The sequence below is a fragment of the Odontomachus brunneus genome, unplaced genomic scaffold (assembly GCF_010583005.1).
Source record: "Odontomachus brunneus isolate Ranch 3 - 2012 unplaced genomic scaffold, Obru_v1 Obru_scaffold_254, whole genome shotgun sequence".
In the NCBI taxonomy this organism is placed as follows: Eukaryota; Metazoa; Arthropoda; class Insecta; order Hymenoptera; family Formicidae; genus Odontomachus; species Odontomachus brunneus.
In genome coordinates, this window is record NW_022639704.1 from 80570 (window position 1) to 103110 (window position 22541).

At 43.3% G+C, this 22541-nt stretch overlaps 1 protein-coding gene across 1 annotated transcript in view; it reads right to left on the reverse strand.

The window, feature by feature from the left end:
• LOC116852753 (mucin-5AC-like) overlaps nt 1–14897 on the reverse strand; it is a 41317-nt gene extending 26420 nt beyond the window's left edge. Inside the window, exons 1-3 of the mRNA XM_032833389.1 lie at nt 14870–14897; nt 13893–14006; nt 6430–10301 (exon numbers count right to left, since the gene is read on the reverse strand). Of these exons, the coding sequence (XP_032689280.1) occupies nt 6430–10301; nt 13893–14006; nt 14870–14897 (4014 nt within the window). The remainder of the gene's footprint in view (nt 1–6429; nt 10302–13892; nt 14007–14869) is intronic.
• Nucleotides 14898–22541: the final 7644 nt, after the last annotated feature.

The following is a 22541-nucleotide window of genomic DNA, read 5'->3' on the forward strand; positions in this document are numbered from 1 at the left end:
GGCGAGGCGCGATACGCATCTCCGTCGGCGATCACGCGGGACGGATAGACAGGTCGGGGCCGATCCGGGGGTATTTCCGCGGGCGATATCGCCGGAATAAAATCGCCCGTACACGCCGCAATTCGCGCGCGCGCGAATACGACGTTGACGTTCTTACGACGGCGTTAAGATACGCGCGAACGGCGCAAAAATCACCCCCGACTCGGTATCCGTCGCGCGACTCTTGGGAGAAACCGGATTAACCTCAGCGGCACTAAAGTATTTTCTATAACTGAGTACAAACAGCGGGAGGTCCCTCTCTCTATCCCTTTCTCTTTCTCTCTCCCTCGCGCGCATTTTCTACGTGTAAAATCGCATTTCCCTGTATTAAATTTTCCTTCAACTACCAACAGTTCGCGGGGAGACGCGGCTATTTTACCTTCGTAATAAGAGAATCAAGAAGTCCCCGGCACTAATAATTACGTCGAGATAAAGTTATATTAATAATTATGCAAGCTTATATATACTGTCCCAGACTTTCTTCCGTAATTTTTGTGGGAACGTAAAACGAATTGAGATGAGCATAAAAATCTTATACCGTTTCGCAATATTTGTAATAATAGACGAGATATTAATAAAGAATATTGGTAAATGATCATGCGATATAATAGATGAGCTGTAATGACAATGTGTGCTGTTGTGTGCTTATAAATTATTTAGAGAAATTCTCACATATGTCTCACTTAATTCTAATGTAAGATGAAGACTAGAAAAAATGTTGAGAAAACTTTGAGTTTACCATTTAGAATCGCGTACTTAAAATCATCAAACTTCTAATCCTCTAATAGAAAAGTTTCTGGGATCTAATATGAACCCATTCCGAATTTCCAAGAAATAATGATTTCTGATTGGAAAACCTACGATAAGTTGGAGATTAGAAGTAATGTTTCAATAAAATACGCAAGCGTTGGGAAACGCAAATAAATCTCACTTTTTCTATTGAATATTTTCTCAAGTTGTCCTTTTTTTGGATTTCTGTGTTATATTTATGTAAAATAAAGTATCTGAAACGTTTTGAGAATTTACGCACACTTTACAAGTATAAATATTTAAAAAGCATAAATGCTCAAACTGTTTCAAAAGATAATTTTCTCTCAGAAGTAGATTATAAGTATTTTGTGTAAAACAATATATATTATATTTTACCTCGAATATAAAACTATAACATTATATTAAACATTTAAATATATTATAATTATGACAGTCGATAAATTATAAGGAGAGAGAGAGAGAGAGAGAGAGAGAGAGAGAGAGAGAGAGAGAGAGAGAGAGAGAGAGAGTGTGTGTGTGTGTGTGTGTGTGTGTGTGTGTGTGTGTGTGTGTGTGTGAGAGAGAGAGAGAGAGAGAACGAGTATACAACAGCTTATATTAAACAGAAAAAATAGATCGTATATTTCAATAAATCATAATTATGAGAGTATCAATTGTTACTTTGTTATTTTCTGTGTCTCCTCTTTTCCTTTCACTCTTCCTACACAACTTTTCATCTATCTTTGTGTCTTCTACTTAGAACCGCAATTTCAATTATCTGAGAAATGGGAATAGATCCATCATTAGATCCAAGAAAATTTTCTATAGTTAGGATAAAAGTGCGATTCTTGATTGGCGTCGCAATACGATACACCTATTTAGAACAAGTTTGAGTAATCTGATCGGAGTCCATGCTATACTTGAGAATGTCTGGGAAGTTTCTATATAGGTCATCATTATTTGATATTTTGGAATCGGATTCGATCCTAATTAGATCCCAGGAAATTTTCTATAAATTATCTTGGTGATCGAATTTCAGTATGATGACTTCTTGAGAAATTGTCCCAGTTATCGTATTTCTCGAAATTATGTTAGGAGACAAAAGTGTGTATCCAGCAACAAGAGAACAAACAACTCGGCAGCTGCTCGAATTGTTGTTGTTCGCGTGGGGCTTGTTCGCCGATATTCACATCACCTGGGAAATATCGAATGGATGACGCGCGCGCGTGCGATTGCACGAGTTTGATTTGCTACCAAGAAGCGAAATTATCTCGAAAAGCTCGAACGACGCACGAACAATGCAAAATCAAACTCCGCGTCGCTTTTGTCGCGATATTTGCACGCGGCGCGTTATTTTCGCGCGGGTTTCGTTGTTTCGTAGAAAAGCACCTGCAGCGAAATCGCCCGCGTGTCATGCGAGAATCGTCAGGAAAGCGGATCGCCTCGGCTGTCGACGGTGAAATTTCAATCTCAGAGAACGCAGCATGCCCGAGTTTAGCGTCAGGCCCCAGACGGCCCCCAAACGCGTTCCCGCCTATTTATTTGGCCCTTGTACTCGTCCCTTTCTCCCTTACTCCGCCCGTGTCCCTTTTTATTCCTTCTTTTACGTCCACGCGCACCTTTGTACCGCCATTCAGGTTTATTTCCATGACTGTCGGGTTAAATTTAAATTTATGCCCGCGTTATTATTTATGAATGTCTCGGGCGTAAGGGGATTTCGCTTGTGTCATTTCCGGAAATTGCGTGGAGCGCAATTTCCATCCTTTGTGCCGTCGATTTCGACGGCGAAACCTTTTTTTTTTTACGTCCGACACACGTAAAATGAAATATCGACTTCACTCAAAAATATATTTAACGACATTACAACATATTTTAATAATAATAATTGTAGAGATATAATTGTAGAGATACAGTTCTTCAATGTTTATATATATTAAGGGGAAGATCGAAAGCGCGAGAGATCCTCTGTAAAGATGGCAGGATTTTAATTACAGAAATATTTTTCTAAAGAAAAATTCCGAGAATTTTCACGAAGCATCCTCGCGAAGAAGAGCGCCATCGACGTGATGAATAATAATTGCATTCTGGCGCAAACATTCTCAATTTTCCGACGCGCGAGGATATCCGACCTTCGATGCGATCTCCTCGCCAGGTGCCCGAGGAAAATTCCGCGGAAAGACACTCATCGCAGACAATGAGTCGGACAATTTTCGCATTACCCGACAGCGCATTAATTCTCTCATTATTATAGCGTTCCGAGCACGTCGATGCGATTCCCCGCTTGTAGACATCTCGCGAGAGAGGGGTCCCCGAGATTATTCTGCATACAATGAACTTGTAGTAATTGCCTGGGCAGAAAGCGGGAGGGAGGGGGGAGGGGGCGGGCAGAAGGATCGTTAACCATTTCGTGAATCATCGCGGAGCCTTCGCGAAGGCATTACTCGATGACCGCGTTTGATATTCATTCACGGCGAAGTCACGGCCAAATCAGCGCGGATTTTACAACTCGCGAGGAAATTTTCTTCACTCTAAATACAATGATGTATCCTGCAGAGAGTCTCTAATTTTACTTCTCAGACTATACATCGCTTGCCAAGGAGATTACGGAAAAACTGAAATTTTTGCTCTAACGAACTTTTAAGATTAAAAATTTTCACTATGTCGAATTTTTTATTTTAAGCAAAAATTTAAGTTATCGAATTTTAAATTGAAATTAAAAACTGAATTAATAAATTGAATTCTGATTTTAATCGTATCAGAAGCTCTTTAAAGGAAACATTACAGTTATCCAGTTTTTAATTTCAATTATCTGGAATTTTGAAGACTAGAAGTTGAATTACAATTAAATTAAAAATTGAAATTGAACATTCGATAATTGAAGTTTTTATTTAATCTAGTTCTTAATTTTAGTTATCAAATTTCAAAAATTAAAAATTGTAGTTGAATTAAAGTTAAAAATTGAATATTAATTGAATTAAAAATCAAAATAAAAAATTTAATAATTGAAATTTTGACTCAATCAAATTTTTAATTTTAAAAATTCGTTAAAGCGAAAATTTTAATTATCTAGTTTGTTTGTAGTTTTAAGAATTTGATCTTTTTATTTTGATCTCTTGAATTCGCGTTTGCAATTTTTCGGGATAATGAATTGCGTGACAACGCGAACATGTGTCCTAAACGGCCGTGATCCTTCAGAGACGGCACTTTCCGATAATTGCGGGTTTTCCGCTGCGTTTTGGATCGCTTGACGACGCGTAATAATCCGTAACAACGACGATCCGACAGTGGCTGCGCACCGCTGCGCGCTAATTGTCAAAATGCCGACGTAATCTCGCGGTGTTCGCGCCCAGTCTGGCAGATAACGAAACGCGACCGGTTAATGGCCGTGTGATAAATGCTCGCACGAGATGATAATCCTGTCCGCGCGGCCTAACGGTACGTAAGTGGCACTGTTATACGAAAGACGATTTGCGCGGACACCCCGGCTTGCATCGATTAAAAACGGAATTACGCGAGACGATATTCCGTCGCTCCCCCCACCCCTCCTCGGCTCTCTCTCTCTCTCTCTCTCTCTCTCTCTCTCTCTCTCTCTCTCTCTCTTTCTCTCTCTCTCTGTCTCTTTATCGTGCGTGTGATCCATCTCGTTGCCGAGATAATCTCGATCGAGATACACTCGAGAGATCCTAGTTGATCCTCAATTAGACGACGGCGTACCGTAAGTTCAGCGCCATTACCGACGTACTCGTCCACATCCTTTGTCATTGAATTATTATCTCGGTACTTAAAAAGCCTAATTAACTTCGTTATCATTATGTACTACTTGTCCCGTTGTTTTTTTTATCGTTGTTTTGTCTGTCGCGCTAATGTCATCTCCCCTCGCAATATCTTCGTCTGTCATCGTTCCTTTCGCCTGATCTTTTTCGCATACATAATGCTACTCTATCTACATTTCCCACCTGCCTCTCTCTTGGCTCATTCTCTTATTCGCGACTCTTCTTACCAGGCGATTACAAGTCGATTGGTCTTGATGATATCGTTTCATCCTTTATCTCGGATTTTTTCGCCTCACTTTCCGTGAGACATCTATTTGTTAGATTCGACCAAAATGTTTTATCTCTATTCAGAGAATTTTTAAAATGCTCCTAACAAAGATAGGCTTTAAAAAAAATTAGTTCTGATAAATATAGCTTTGCTTCTTCTTCTACTTATTTTTAAATAAGGACAGAAACAGCTTTACTTTTGCAGTAATTTCTATTTTTGCTGTATGCTTAATCGTTATTAAATTATTTTTTATATGTCTATAAATAGACACAATTAAGTTTAATTTTTAATAATTTTCAGTAAAATCTCCCCTCTCCCTTTTCCCACAAGACATTTATGAAAGATTTGGAGCTAGGAAATCACTTTACAAAAATCGAGACTACTGAGACATCGACCAACAAAACGGATAATCAAACGTTGCTTCAGAGCAATAATACTAAAATGAGTCCTGCATCTTTCGTTCTTGGATATAGTTCATGAGAAATGGATTTTGATTGAGAGCAACATTGCCAAATAAAGGATTAACCCCAACAATGCGCCTGCAGATCCTCAAAACAATTTCTCGACTTTCGCCGTTTTTCTTTCGATTTTCTCTTCGGGAGACTTTCGAACGAGATTGCACTGCACGTGAGGATATTTTCAGATTCACGACAGGAGCATTTATCGTATATCTCGGATGATGACATGTATATGCAGTCTCATTAATAAAGATTATTATTCTGGAAGCACGTGTTATCCAATTCTGCAGGTGAAAATTCGCGACTTGCGAAAATCCCTCCGTCTCACCTCCACGATCAATTGCGCGCGCGTCTCCGACATTCAGCAGAACGGAATCGGATCGCGTTCTCGATCACGCGGAAAGAGAGAGAGAGAGAGAGAGAGAGAGAGAGAGAGAGAGAGAGAGGAAGAGAGAAACGAAATATCAGGGCAGAGCGCGCGGCACGAATCGGTCCGGAGCGGTCCGCCGGCGATCCGCATACTTTCTAATCCCGATCGCCGGGCCGGCGCGGCATGGCGACCTCAAAACCTCGAACTAGAGATGTGCGCTTTTGCGATATATCGCAGGCACTGCGATTTTTCTTTCTTGAATCGCAACGCGACACGCAATCGGACCTTTATCGCAAAATCGCGCCTGCAATTCAAAATTACTCGTCATTCCGTCACTTAATAAATCACTTTTAAAAACGTTTGGAAACTAATGATTCGGAAATAAACAAGTTTTGTAAAAATGTCTCCAATTTTGCCTCATATAGAAAGCATAATAAGGTTAAGTGATGTTTTTAAGAAAACACTATTCAGCTTCATTATGCTTTCATTTTTAACTATTCTTTCATATTAAAATTTGTGTTTTCTTATAGCGAACATTTCAAAGAATATTTTGATGCAGTACGAAGAGAGAGAGAAAGTTGATTTAGTTATTTCTGATATCTGTTTAAACATTACGATTCCCATCATTCTTTTATGATTAAAAATCGCGCGCGATTCAAGATTGGCACTTGCGATACAAAATTGGACGCGACTCGAAATCATATTTGCGACCCAACTGTGATGCGATATATCGTATTCGATTCTTAAAAAAGACCGCACGTCCTTACTCACCTTACGATTCCTAAGTATCAGTCTTCTGAGTATGAGCCCGACGCCGACGGCGATGGGGAAGACGACGAGAGTGGCCAAGATGTAGCTGACCACGGCGACCGTCTCCTGGGTGGCGATCGCGTCGCCGTCGTGCCGCTTCGATATCACCTCACTGATGTTCATCGACTCGCGCGGGCTCACCGAGATCGGGCCGATCTCGAGGAACGTCCTGTTGAGCACGGTGGGGTACATGGTGTCGTTGTACTCCGGCAGGATCGAATGATGATACGACGGCCTGTACCTCGTCCTGTTGCCGCTCACGGGCGCGAAGGAGGCCGCGCCTCTGGGCGTCGTGGTGGTATCCTGGGCCTCACGGCTCTCCTCATGCTTGTCCTTGTTCCTGGAGCCCGGCGTGATCGGTTCCCGCGCCTTGGGTACCGGGACGGTGGTCGACGTGCTGCCGCCGGACTCCGTCGTCGCGCCAGCGCTCGTGGCTGACGCGCTCTTCCTCGTCGGGGTCGGCGCCGTCGTTGTGGCAGCTGCCTCCTCATCCTCCGACGAGGTGCTCACCGGAAGCACCAGCCGCGGCCGTTCCGTGCCACGGGCGAACCCCTCCATCGGCCCGCTGCCGTTGAAGATGTCCGACGTGTTGTACAGATGCATGATCGGCAGCACATCCTCGTCCTTCGACTTGTCCGACAGGTTGCGCGCCCGCACTTCCGGCGATCTCTCGCCGGATGCGCGCCTGCCGCTGCTCTCTTTCGGCGCGACTGTCGGCGCGCTGGACACTTCCGGCCTGCCATTTGGAGCAGCACTCGCGTCGCCCAGCGAGCGAGCGTCGTTCTGAATCGGCGAGACCGTCATCGCCGCCGGCGTCGTCGTCGTCGATGTGCTGGTCGTCTCCTTGGCCCGGTACCTCTTCTGGATCTCTGACGGGTCCAAGTCGGCTGCGATGCCGAACGGCCGATTGCTCGCTTCCGGCGGCTTCGACGGCCTCAGGCTGGAGCTCCCTTCGCTGGTGGTCTTGTCGGCTTCCACCAGTATCTTGGGTGTGACCGGGAAAACCGGCGCCGTCGGCGCGCTGGTCGTCCCCGTGGTCGTCGTCGGCGACGGCGTGCTCGTCGTCGCGGTCGCGTTACTGAGCTGCTCAGTCACCGCCACCACGGTCGTTGCGTTCACGTCGCTCTCATCGAATCTTACGACGTCTTCCTGCGTGAAGACGTCAGGCTGGCTCGCTTCCGTCGTCGTGGTCGCGTCCACGAGTAACGACGGCTCGGTCGCGTCCGCCGCGTGGTCGGTCGCGTTGGCGCTGCTACTGGAATTCACCATGGTTGCGAAGGTGCTGGTGATCGCGGCTGGTGATGTCTCCTGCGCGCTGCTGTCGCGCGGTACCTCGTTCAGCCCGCTGGCGACTTCCCGAGGAGGAGTACCCGGCACTTCATCGCCTGGACCTTCGCCGCGACCCGCAACCGTCCCGTTTGACCGCCCGTTCACCACTAACACTCTACCCTTGGCGTTCTCAGTCCTCTCCCGATCGTTGGACTTCACTCTCCTGCTACCAGCCGTGGCAGAGAGTGCACTCTGAGGCGCCAAGACGCGGCGGCGCTTGCTCGTCAGCGGGAACGAGGCCTCCTCGTTGATGGTCGACCGTTGATTTAGCACTGCGCTGGCGCTCTTTCTCAAGAACCTGCGGTCATTAACACCTTCCTGATCACTGGTCCTCGATTTCGCGTGATTCCACCTCACGGACCCTCTACTTGTGGTCTCCGCCGATTTCACGGCCGGCCTCGTCGGCGACACGGCACTGTCGTTCGCGCCTGGATGCGCGGCCCAGGTCGCCCGTGGACTGCTCGCGCGTTGCTGTTGCACTTGCGGGACTACTTCCCTCGGTCGTTCCCCCACCAGACCGACGACCACGACACTGGACGGCGCTCCAGCGGCTGCGGCTGGCTCGACGGTCGCGCCGGCACTGAGTCCTGTCGGCGCGAGCGCCGGCTCTATACCGTCGCCAGCACGAGGAAGCAGAAGAGGAGAAGACGACGGCGGCGGCGGCGGCGGCGACGGCGGCTGCAGCTGCGACTGTTGCTGCTGTTGCTGCTGACGCCGCTGCGACGATCCACCGCTCGTTATCTCGGCACCGCTACCACGACGACCTGCACCTCCTCTTGTTTCCCCTCCTCCTCCTTCTCCTCCTCCTCCTGCTCGTTCCTCGCCGCTTGATCCAGGTACGCTGTAGTTGCGCAACAATCGCGTCACATTGGTTATCGTGTACGCGTACACGTGTTGCTGCTGATGCGGCTGCTGCTGTCGCTGCAGCTGATGGCTCGGCTCGGCCGCACCTGTCGTCGCGGCCGACTCCGTCGGCGACGGAGTCGACGGCGATTTCGGAGCAGTATCCCCGGCGGCTGGCACGCGAACCGGTCGGTACGCCGCGGGATCGACCGGTTGTTGCTTAACGGTACCTTGACGAGCCCGCTCGCTCTCGATCGCGAAACTGCGCCCGAAGCTCCCGCCTTCCGGCACGACGATCCGCAGCGTCGACGACTCGACTCGCTGCGCCGGCGTCGTCCTCGCGTCCTCGTGGTTCGCCGTCGACGAGGTCTCGATGCTGTTGCTGTCGCGAGACTTGGCTCGCAACGACGTCGGAATTACTTCGACGGCAGTCACCAACCTCTGATCCGGCTTCTCCGTGCTCCTCGTTCCCGTGCTCTTCGCTTCCTCTCCTCCCGCTGCCTCTTTCTCTTGGTCAGTCTTCACCTCGACTCCGTCCTTTCCGAGATCACTCTTGAGGTGGCTCTCAGCGACTTGACGCGAAGCAACGGCCGTCCCGTTCGGAAACATCGCGTCCACCTCGCTTTTCGCGTCGACAGTGTCGTCATCGCCCGCGCTGGCGAGCTGCTGTTGACGCTGCCGCGGAATCTGGGTCGCCGTGGCCGGCTGGACCACGTGGGTATCGTTTCCTCTCGGCTCCGCGTGAGCGGACGGCTCGGCGCGGGGCTTGTCGTCCACCGTGTTGACCTCGCTCCTGGTGTCCGAGCCGCCAAGCGTGGGGCTCGACTCGTTGCCTGGGATCATGTTGGATACAACGTCCGCGGGCCTCGCTTTCCGGAGGTACAGCCCGCCGCCTGGACTCCTGTAGGTATTCTTGATCCTGGACACTTGGTTCTTCTCGACCGTGCGGCGCTCCAGCGCGACGTTCATCTCCTCATTGACGAGCTCCTCCGGCTTTTTCGCGGAGTACCTCCTGCGGGAGGCCGTCGACGTCGTCTCCACGAGACTGGAGGTGTTGCCGGCGCCGTTGGTGACGTTTTGCGCGTCCGGCTGCAGCTTTTGGCCGAAGTACAGGAACTGAGACATATCCTCGACCGGGATGTTGCTCTCCACCGGCCGGAAGTGGTTGTACAACGACTTCGGCATCGACACGGTGTTCTTCTTGCGTGCGTCCGTGTCGTTCGGTTTCTGGTGGATGGACGTCGAGGAGACGCCCTCATGGCTTTCGGTGGTCGTCGGCGAGGACGACGTGTCGTTCTGCGGCGTCTTTGGGGTCGGTGATTCTACTTCCGACCTCGTCGGGTCGGGATCGACCGCGACTTTCTTCGACGACTGAGGAGTCCCCTCCTCAGGCGTCGCTTCTGTTCGCGCACTGGTTACGTAGATGCCGTGGCGGGTCTCTTGGGTCTCGAGGATGTCCGGAGGATCCTTCGAGGTGGCGTCGCTCGGCCGCGGCGTGCGGCTCGAGAGGAGCCGAGTCGGTTCATGCAAACGCTGACTCAGAATCTGCCGCCTCCTGGCCGCCAGGATGTTACGCAGCGCCTGCTCGCGCTTGGCCTTCGACGACGGCATCTCCGCGTGCAAGGACACGCGTCCTTGACGGTGCTCCACGACCGGCGCGTCTGTAAACAGGAAGGAAACGGTTGCACGATACGCAGCGTTTGTCGCGAAATTAGTTTCTACACGCAGAGAATTCTTGCTGAATAATGTAGCGTAGTAACGGTAGAATTTACGAGAGCTGCATTGCGCAATTGGGATGCATTGAGAAAAAAGCGGTTAGGTCGACAAAATCGCCAATCCTCGGCCACCAAAGAAATATTGGATCTATTCGATAAAATACACGTTAATGCAACAATAAGTTGCGTTTATATTACTATATCAGATGCAGATATAACCATTCCAACGCAACTTATTGTTGTACCGAGACGTACGTTAAATAGATACGATATTTCTTTGATCGATTTTGTCGATCCAGTTGTTTTTTTCTCAGTGCATACTCGTACTGAAGAGGAAATTTGTATATGACAGCAGCGAACGAATAATTTGATCAGATATATTCTGCGATACATTTTACAATTGCATAAATTGTAGTATATTTTCGTATACCTTTCCAGGTCAGCATGGAAATTCTTCACACGCTACACATTTCAAAGTCATTGAAAGCATTCTATACTTCTTGGGAAAAGTTACTTCTACGCGCACAGTTTTATTCTTTGGTCTCTAAATTTCCCATACTTTCTTGAAATCTTTTCTGTTCTATCATATGATATCCAGACAGACTTTCATGATTGTCACAACACGAGATGAAAACTATACAATATCTTAAGTTACATTTATGAGGCAAATATATTAAGGTGTAGATATTTTGCTGTATTGAGGCAGCTATAAATTTATTAAAAGTCACACTCAGACTTTTATATTACATTCTATATGACATATTACTTTGAGTAAATTTTAATTATTTCCAGACAGACTTTCATGATTATCACGACGTGAGACAATTGACGATGAAAACTCTACAATACTGTTAATAAATTGTTAATAATTACATTTACGAGGCAAATATACCATATTGACTTAACTATTAAATTTCCATCATACAATAACTTAAAATTTCTCGTGTACTAATGCGGAAACAAATTTACCAAAACTTACACTTAGCTTCTCATATTACCAATTGCTTCACATTTTACATTACATATCAATTTGAATAAATTTTTATCGTTTGAACAAATTTTTTATCGTCATTCTGTGTAAATGAATATGGATGTCGTGTGAATTATTCACACGGGACGCGGCCTTTACAAATCGACTTGTAAAGTCGCCGCCAGATTTACGTACACCTGCCTGGATACTTCCTCAATTAATGCACGTTCACATCTCCGAGCGAACATTCCCTACGTGCGTCGTTCGATACTCGTTAAAACGGTAATCTCGTTCGGCGCTGCGAAAAATCAACTTAATCTACGCGCGTGGAATAATTACGGCCGTGGCGGTTACGCCACGGTGAATTATGATTACCGCACTGAAGAGGCGCGGTCTTCTTAACAGAGTGTGAATAACGCGCGGTTTCTAAAATGCTAATTGTCCGCATGTGGAACAATGACACGGCGAATACGGCGAACAGGAGCGATTACGGCGCGGTTCCGGCTCGTTCCGGCATCGTTCCCCGGCAACTCGCCGGGACCTTTCGCGGATTAATGCGAGGCGACGGCCCGCGCATACGGCGAGCATACGCGGCCACGGTGAAAACCGGAAGAAGAAGACCGACCGCATCCCTCCCCCACCCCCCGGCGTCGAACTACGAACGCGTAATTATAATCGCCGAGCGTGCGACGCCGCGAAAGAAATTCTCGCGCGCGCGCGCGCGGGACTTCTTCGAGTAACGGTGCACCTCCAGGGTCGCGCGGTCCACAGAGGACGGCACGGGAGCGGGTTTGGGGTACGAGAGGGTCCGGTACCGTTAGCCGCTCACGGTCCCATGCGCCCAACGAGCGTTCCGCCAATAATCGACCGTTGCGATTGCAAAAACAAGAACCGTCCACGAGCACGAAATTTCGGCGCGCTCGGAAACGTAGACACCGCGCTGTTCGGATGTTTCATTCTTCTCCATTCATTTGCAATAATTTCAACAGCGAAACATCTAATCTAACTTTGGAAAAAAGATGTCTGATCACTAATCTCTTTTAACTATCTAATTTTTTTTAAACAATTTGACTTTTTTTCTTTCTTTAAGATCAGTGTAATTGAAATTCCCAATAATATACTGAGCAAAAAGTTACTAAATTATTAAATTTAGTACATTTATTAAGTTACTATTTAATAATATTAAATTTTTATTTAATAATATTAAAAATTTACTAAAAATTATTATAATTATATATACATAAAATATTATTGAATCAATATTGAAATCTAATCTAATTTTTTAAAACTTGACCTTTCTCTTTCTTTTCTTTTTCGGGATTGTATGCAATATAATTCAGATTTTAAATAATACATCTCTCTCTCTCTCTTTCCTTGTCCTATTTTTCAAAAAAATTATTAAATTATTAAATTTAGTACATTTACTAAGTTACTATTTTACTATTTTATTTAGTAATATTTAAAATTTACTAAAAATTACTATAATTATATATATATAAAATATTATTGAATCAATATTGAAACCTAATCTAATTTTTTAAAACTTGACCTTTCTCTTTCTTTTCTTTTTCGGGATTGTATGCAATATAATTCAGATTTTAAATAATACATCTCTCTCTCTCTCTTTCCTTGTCCTATTTTTCAAAAAAATTATTAAATTATTAAATTTAGTACATTTACTAAGTTACTATTTTACTATTTTATTTAGTAATATTTAAAATTTACTAAAAATTACTATAATTATATATATATAAAATATTATTGAATCAATATTGAAACCTAATCTAATTTTTTAAAACTTGACCTTTCTCTTTCTTTTCTTTTTCGGGATTGTATGCAATATAATTCAGATTTTAAATAATACATCTCTCTCTCTCTCTTTCTTTGTCCTATTTTTCAAAAAATTATTAAATTATTAAATTTAGTACATTTACTAAGTTACTATTTTACTATTTTATTTAGTAATATTTAAAATTTACTAAAAATTATTATAATTATATATATATAAAATATTATTGAATCAATATTGAAACCTAATCTAATTTTTTAAAACTTGACCTTTCTCTTTCTTTTCTTTTTCGGGATTGTATGCAATATGATTCAGATTTTAAATAATACATCTCTCTCTCTCTTTCCTTGTCCTATTTTTCAAAAAATTATTAAATTATTAAATTTAGTACATTTACTAAGTTATTATTTTACTATTTTATTTAATAATATTTAAAATTTACTAAAAATTACTATAATTATATATATATATATATATATATATATATATATATATATAATATTATTGAATCAATATTGAAACCTAATCTAATTTTTTAAAACTTGACCTTTCTCTTTCTTTTCTTTTTCGGGATTGTATGCAATATGATTCAGATTTTAAATAATATATATCTCTCTCTTTCCTTGTCCTATTCTTTATGATTGTGCGCAGCTCCTTGATTATGCGAGCATAATAGCTGTAATAGATCCAATTACTCCTCTTCAATTCTCTTCCTTTCGTGTAACGATCCTATAAAAAATTTCGGATAAATGAACGATAATTTTCAGCATCAAGTTACCGTCTCGTGGTCTTCCTTTAGCCTGCTCGTACACTCGGACGGGCTCTTCTCCTCCTCCTCCCCCTCCTACTCTCCTTCTTATACTTATGCCCAAGGATTCCTCCTCGCGGTTTTCTCATGGTACAATAACGTCCCGTCGACGACCCTATCGTGCAGATAATGGGCGTTGCTCGTTTCGCTTCGCTTCGGAAATTCGTTCGTACTGTAAAACGTCGAGGAACGCACGCCGTAATCTATCTCTCTCTCTCCCTCTCTACGTACGAGAGCATGTTCTACGGGGATCATTAAGAGCTCGTCGTGCCCGCGAGAGACTCCACGGAGGAGGATACCGGCGCGTCACGAATTCTACTCGCTCATTGTTCGCGAAAACGCCGGCCCGCCGTCCGAAACGCGTCGGCCTCGAGGTAAACTCCCGGAGAAGGCGATACAGCTGTAACGAGCTGAATTTACAGCGACGTAAAAGTCCGACCCTGTCAGCTCGTTAAAGAGGTCAACGCGCGCTATTCCGCGCAACGGCGTGGGTCCTCGAGCGATTCGCTAATGTCCCGCGCGATGAAGGAAAGAGACATAAAAAGGAAAACTCCGAGAAATTCGGGGGATTATACCGTGTGAGATACGATACACCACCTCCGTCGGCTCCCTCTTTATCCACGACGCTCGCGTTATTCTACGTTTCGCATTAAATATGCTTTTTCTGGGACTTCGAAGGAGCCGAAATTATGAACTCGACTTGTCGGCCGGCGCGCTACGGCTATCTCTAAGCTATTTAGGGACTTGTAAATATAGGCTTTCGGGGCATAAGAACGGGACATCACGACTTCTCGGGTGATAGAGAAATCTTTTGAGAGACCATCGTGGTGGAAGAAGAAGAAGAATAAGAAGAAGAAGCGGCTTTCAAAGAAGGTACTTTATGTTAGCTATTTGAATATTTTATCACGTTAAGGTAACGCGCGTCTATGAGACACGGATTGGCCGACCTGTTATAGAGAGATTCTGTCCTGTCATTATTCGAGCGGTGATCTAAAATTGCTCGGAACCGGAGAACGTTTCGCAGCTGCGCTCGATTGGAACGGATATTCCAAAGGTTGCAAGAGGAAAAGAAAGAAAGAAAGAGAAGACGTTTCTCGCGTCGTGGAACTCGTCGTCCCGCAAGCGGGAACCCGCTTATAAATATACACGAGCGTCCCGCCAACCCGAGCTCTGAATAATGCAGTCCAGCTAATCTCAGCCGAAATCACGGGAATTGCTGGCTAACCATTCCGCGTGGAATTTTCAAATCTCGAACAAGCACAAAGTAGAGAATGTAAAAGAGAGCCGCTAAGAGAAAAAAAGAGAGCGGGGAGGGTTTACTTTCTTATCGTTGCGGCGGAATCTAACTCAAAATTCAGCAACAGAATTTAAAAATAAAATTCAGCGAGCAGAATCCAAAAACAGAATTGTAATATAGAATCCAGCAACGAAACTTAACAGTACAATGCAACAATAGAATTTAATGACGAAATTCGGCAACAGAATTCAGCACCAGAATCCAAAAACGGAAATCTAATATAGAAACCAGCAACGAAATTCAACAACAGAATGCAGCAATAAAATTCAATAATGGGATCCAGCAATGCAAAATTCAGTAACAGAAATCTGCAAAAGAATCCAGAAACAGAATTCAAATATAGAATCTAGCAACGGAATTCAACAGCAGAATGTAGCAACAGAATTCTGCAGCAGGATCCAGAAATAGAATTCAAATATAGAATCCAACAACGGAATGTAGCAATAGATTTCAATGATGGAAGTCAGCAACAAAATCCAGAAATAGAATCCTAATATAGAATCCCGCATCAAAATTCAACAATAGAATGCAGCAGTAGAATTCAATGACGAAATTCAGCAACAAAATTCAGCCATCTCAAGGAATAACGACAACCGGGAATACCTGAACACGTCCTAAAATTGTTTTCTGAGAGAAAAAGAGGAAAAGGAAAATTAGGAGAAGATAACGTTGTTTCAGCGGCGATTTAAATCAGAAGACAAGGAGACTCGCGACTGTAAGAGTGCGAGGAAGACGGATAGAGAGACGCGACGCGGTCGCGACGCTGACGCGAATCGCGAATTATCGTCGCGGACGTGACCGCACAGAGGATCGTAATATTTTATGTGAACACGTGTATGAGGAAGGTCAGTGCTGCTTCTGTTCTTGTTCCGCGACTCCACGAGCCTTGACGGGCACTGACTGCCTGCCTGGCTGGCTGGCTGCCCGAGTGAACTACAATGCGGACACGTGAGATGACTCCAAGATGTGTCACACGGTCGCCCGCGGGCTGGACCCACGAGAAGTGGCCCCAGATTCGACGTGAGATGCGTGGGTCCGGGCCTCGCGTGCCGTTTCACTGTCCCACTTTCAGCGCGCGGGGCGCGGTCCTTCTCTACTTCGTTCGTTTCCTACGTACGTACATTCGTTCGTTCGTCTTATTATTGCGGCGAGTAAGTGTGCTCGTCGTGCGATTTTAATGGTTTCCACGTAATACGTCCCACGCCGATGGTATTTGTTTTGCGAAAGGAGTCGCGATTGTGTGAAATTATCGGATGTTCAGGCTTCGTGCCGAAGCTCCGATCGAATGGGATAAAATAATAATAATGATTGCGTGGGAATTGACGTATTTTCCGTGAATAGTTCGTATATGCTTTATCTAGTTTCTATATGCTCGCACACTTTCCGCGGAGTGTTGTTTAATAACTGACGTATTGTAATTTTACATTCTGACGTCTCCATTATGAGTTTTCTCTTTTTCCTGTTTGTCTTGTTTGCAAACTGTCTAATTCTCAACTTCAAGAGAATATTCTATTCAAACGCAATCTAAAATAAGTCATTTCTGCACAGAGAGAACGATTTGGTTGAATCAAATAAACGCTTTTTTGGAACAGTCCAAACGAATTTTTTGATTGATCGAACAAAATTTTGTTTGAAGCAACAAACATATTTATTTGTGGCTTAGTTTCAAAGAAATATTTTTGTTGTGTCAACCAAATAATTTGTTTGGACTATTCCAGAGAAACATTTATTTGATTCAATAAATCGTTCTCTCTGTGTGCGAGTTCACACTTTGTGCAATCATAATGTGAATTCAGGACCAAATAGCATATTAAAAAGCCGACAACAAGGTTTTTATTGACCAATTAAAATATCCCAGACAGCACAAACTTCCAAAGGACATCTTATTTCTTTCAAATATCTTTTAAATATTTGTGCAGTCTGGGGTTGTTTGCAAGTAAAATCGATTTAAAATATTAATGGGTAAATAATATATATGCAATTAAATTATCGAAAAGATCTATGTTTCCATTTATAGTTATGTTTGTCTTATGATTAATTCTCGCGCACGTTGCGTTTCTCGATTAGCCAAAATTCGAGTGTGCGTGTTGACCGTGATAAAACTGATGACTTCACGTCTTAACCCGTAAGTGAATACGGAAAGGTCAAGCTGACTCAGATGCATAAATAAACAAGCGTTTCTCCAATAAGCAATATGAAATGAAATATTTTTCAAGTACAGACTTTTAACTCATGATGCTTAAGGAAATTTTATTTTATGTTTAACACTTTAAACTCGTAATGCTCAAAGAAATTTTATTTTACGATTAACACGTATTTTCGTCCACAACTACTTATAGACAAAGATCTACTTACAGAAAGAAATCACATTTACAAGAGTCACACGCGTCTACTAAAGGGTTAATAAGCGCATTGCGCGAATTGCAGGCGAGGCGAGGTTAGGCGAGACGCCCGCGACGGAGAGTGAGCCTGCAGATGCAGTCTCGTTAGCGGATGTTAAGGAGTAAGGTGGCAGTTGCGGCTTAAGGTGTCATAACGCCCATAATGCTCGTCGGCTCGTACAACAAATGTGTCTCTATTAGCGGCGTTATTGCGTAACATTAAGCGCGGGCGCGCTCTAAGGTGTCCCATAATGTAGGCGCGCGACGCGTCGTCCTTCCTCGCCGACTTCCGAAACATAATGCCACTTGGCTAAGCGTGATCGCATGCAGATAAATATCACACGGCTGCAGTCACCCTCGCGCATAATGTGCGCCGCGCGCGTAAAATGCGATTCGCGGCAGCCGCACGTAGACACGCGCGAGTATGGGGTTATGCCCACATAACACCCGAGTCAATGTCATTATTTACTAAAATGTTGCTATGGTGTCTCAATAAATTAAATTCTTTTGCATGGAAATACAATGTTGCAGTAATTTTTTTCCCCGCACAGCTAGCACTCTTTCTCTTTCTCTGTCTCTCTCTCTTTGCTAAGCCACTTTGAGATTGTATGATTGTGCTGAAAGGCCCGATCTACAATAGATGAAGTAAGGAGCAGGAGTAGGAGTAAGAAATAAGCAGTAAGTAAATGGACCAATCACAATCGATTATTCTTGAATTGTAAGAATGGAATTGGCCAATTTGCTTACTGCTTATTTTTTACTCCTACTCCTACTCCTTACTTAAGGCCATCACACACAAGATTCCGTAAGAACTTAAATCGTAAGCGTAAGGAAATCGACCAATCCCAATCGAGTATTCGGCTCTTCGTAATAATGGAGGGGCTACGAAGAGCCGAGTGCTTGATTGGGATTGGTCGATTTTTTTACGTTTACGTTTTAAGTTCTTACGGAATTTTGTGTGTGATGGCCTTTATTGTAGATCGGGCCTAAGAGTTATAGGTCCTGTTAGGAAGCCAAGACTAATTCTTTATCTTTCTCTATTCGTAGCTAAAAGCTTTTTTGTTCTGCTCATGAGCAGCCTGGACTGCCGATATTTTTTTATCTGTCATGTACTTTTCCCAAGCGACTATTAATGATGTTTTTCTCAACAGTAAAGGAGACATTAACGACTTGGCTATATGAGTCTTCTTTTTTATTCAATTTCGGTAAGTTTGTCCTCTTCGTTGCACGAAAATTTTGGTAAAACACTCTATTAATTATTAACATCCCTCTTTGATATCGACACACTAGAAAAGTCTGATTTTTTTTACGACTATTACTGCAATTAAGTTTCTTGCCTTACACTATGATTTCGGAACAGATCTCTTTAAAACTGTCAACAGGTTGGTCACTGGTCGCAAGAAAAACCAGGTTTTCCTAGAGTGTCAGCCTATCTTAGAATGTCAACTAAAAGTCTGTTCTTTTTCATTGAACCAGTGCATACTCATGGAACTTAAAAAGAAACAGAAAGTTGGTGGAAAAAGGAAGAGAAAAGAAGTGCGGGAAATGCTAGTGCAGTGCAGGAAATGCTTCGAAAAAGAACAGCCTTTGGGAGATGTCAGTGATTGGCTGTTTTACCTTTATCGTAGATATTATTTTAAAAACAAGATTTTGGAAAAATTCTCGATTGCCGCCTGATTAAACGATATTTAAAAGAACGAACGCCCTCCAAGTGACGGACAAAAAATCAATAATTCTTGGGATAAATTTGTGAAAGCACAACTCTCCGTTTCGTCCAATTCGCGAATTCGTTTTCTAGTGACAGAATGTTCTCATTGGACAAGACGAATATGTTCATAAATTCACCTAAAAAATAACGGACGACCCTTTTGTCCGCGACTGTATGTAAATCCGCGTACATACTTAGCTTCATATAGCTCCTACAATATTACAATTGTGAAGTGTTATTATCGAGAAATATTTCTTTATAAAGCGATAGCCGCTGGCAGGATAAAATCACGCGAATGAAGTACTTGACAGCAGCTGTCAAAGTGTTAAAATATTGCTCGTTGGGTTAAACGCAGAGGTCACTCTTTGTTCGTATGGAATTCTAAAAAGGGAGACTGAGACAGAGACGATCGATCGCTTCTCGAGTACTTTGAAAAACCGCTCCGAGCGACTCTAAAAAGTATTTTAAGCGATGTTTCATTTCTCACGTCCACGAGATATCTCCCGGCAATTCGTCGGAGCTCGTCTTAATGTTGTATTATTCTTCATCGAGGAGCGGAGGAGGTTCTCCAATGAGAGCCGCTTGAACCTTCGCAATTTATACGTTCCGTTTCGAGAGGGTCGCTTTGTTGACTGGATTTTTAGGGTTGCGCTAGTCTCTCTTTCTCTCTCTCCCCTTCTGCTTCTCCCACTTCCTCTTTTCTCTCTTCCTCTCTCTCTCTTTCTCCTTCTCTCCTCCTCTTTATTTCCCTTTCTTTCTTTCCTTCTCGTGTCGAAGATAACCCTCTGGGTAGCTTTATATCTATGAATATTATCTGCGGCTTTATTCACGAAGCCTTGGCCCCGACCGATGATCTCAATGTCACGAGGATTCGCGCAATGGCTCAATATTACGATGCGCCCCCGAGGGCACTCGCGTCCCCTCCCGGATCGATGATAAAAAAGAAAAGAGAGAAGCGGCGGAGTCACGATCGCGAATGGTACCTTAATGTACCCGCCGATCGCGTTGTAAATAAATAGTATCTCGATTGGAATTAATCATCGAGCGTGTCGAGATTAAATTCGGCTGACGTAATCGCAACGCGCACCAGCCTGATCTGAACGAGATAAAATAAAAAAAGGTGGTATTTGTATGTGAATAAATCGCGGAAAAGTATCGATAAATACGCCAAACGCGTAAAGATCCCCACATATGGAGAGAATGTGTGATATTATTACAAAACAATTAACCTCAAATTTTTTTATGCGATATAGGATACGGTAGGAGCTCCAATTTAGCAACCTCCAATTTAAGAATCCCTTTTTAAAGAATATCCCGTACTACGTGATCAAAGCCACTTGCGCAGTACGATGCACAGTCGTCCGCGTCAGTGGTTAAAAAAAAGTTTTTAAACTTTTTTTTAAATAATATCACCTCCCATGCCGTCAGGATAGCAGGAGCCACCGATCTGTATATCGTCGTATGACAGTTTTCCTAACTTTAGTACTGATCAACTTTGTCAATTTCTCACTTCACAGGACAGAGCAACGTTTATTTCTGCCAGATTATTATTTTACGTGCAAAAACGCGTCGATTGGGTATATTTTCATCGATATTGGAGGTGATATGTGTAAACTGAATAATTATGATATATATTTAGTTAATCTAACCCAACCTAACCTTATTTAACCTATATGTGAGCGCGCGGGCGGAGCGCTGATTGTATGGGTATGAGCAGGGTTGGGGACGTTACTTTTTAAAAGTAACGCGTTACCGTTACCGTTACTTGCGGTAAAAAGTAACTCGTTACCGTTACTCGTTACTGATTCATAAAAGCAACGCGTTACCGTTATTTGAAAAATAACGATAAAAAAATCGTTACTTTCCGTTACTTTTATAAAAAAAAAAATTAAAATCGGCATATAAAACGAATAGTAGAAGAGACAGTACATAAGTTATACATATATAAAGATAAAATATAAGATATTTAAGCGGGAAACACACATTATTGCATAAAGCTCATTCTATATTAGTCGCAAATCGCAAGGTCGCAAAGAAATTGACTAGTCGATTGTTCTTCTTGCGACCGAAAAATAATCAATTATGATTGGTACAATTTCCTTGCGATCTTGCGATTGCGACTAATGTAGAATAGGCTTTAGGGGCGCCACGCACGAATTAACATAACAGTAACATAAGACGTACCGTAAAAATGGACCAATTACAATCGAGTATTCAAAATGGCGACCTTACAGTTCGACGATACTCAAAGTGATTGGTCAGTTCTTACGGTACGTCTTACGTTACTGTTATGTCAATTCGTGTGCGACGCCCTTTAAAGGCCATCACACACAAAATTCCGTAAGAACTTAAATCGTAAGCGTAAGGAAATCGGCCAATCCCAATCGAGTATTCGGCTCTTCGTAATAATGGAGGGGTTACGAAGAGCCGAGTGTTCGATTGGGATTAGTCGGTTTCTTTACGCTTACATTTTAAGTTCTTACGGAATTTTGTATGTGATGGCCTTAAGTGTGGTGTACAATGAGAACTTAAGCCATAAAATTTAAGCTTTAAATCCTAAGCCGTAAGAAGTTGACCAATCACAGTCAATTATAAGAAAAATAATTTCTTACCGCTTAGAGATTAAAGCTTAGATTTTATGGCTTAAGTTCTCATTGTAGACCACGCTTTAGAGGCTTTCTACAATAAATTTTAAGTCGCAATAAAATTGACCAATTACAGTGGATTATTCTTCTAATAGTCGACTGTGATTGGTCAATTTTATTATGACTTAAGATTTATTGTTTATTGTAGAATGGGCTTTACGGAAAGCAGCACATTAATTGTTTATCGTGTGCAAACTTTCATCGCGTGGCAAGCGTCGCCGCGTTCTGTGTACAGAAGCCATCATAATAAAAAAGTAACGATATAAGTAACGATGAATTTCATTACTCGTTACTAAAGAAAATGTAACGCCGTTACTTTTTCGTTACTGATACAAAAAAGTAACGGCGTTACCAAATCGTTACCAAAAAAAAGTAACGAAATAGTAACGTCGTTACAAGTAACGCGTTACTTCCCAACCCTGGGTATGAGTATGTGTATAAGTTACGGTGTATAGGTGAATATACTGAGGGCATCCCATAGATATTCCTATAGTATCTTAGACGATTTGGAGAATTTTCCTTATGGAGATTTTCTTAGACAGATTTCTCTAGACAGATTTTCCTTGAGTAACAAATGAACAAACTCTG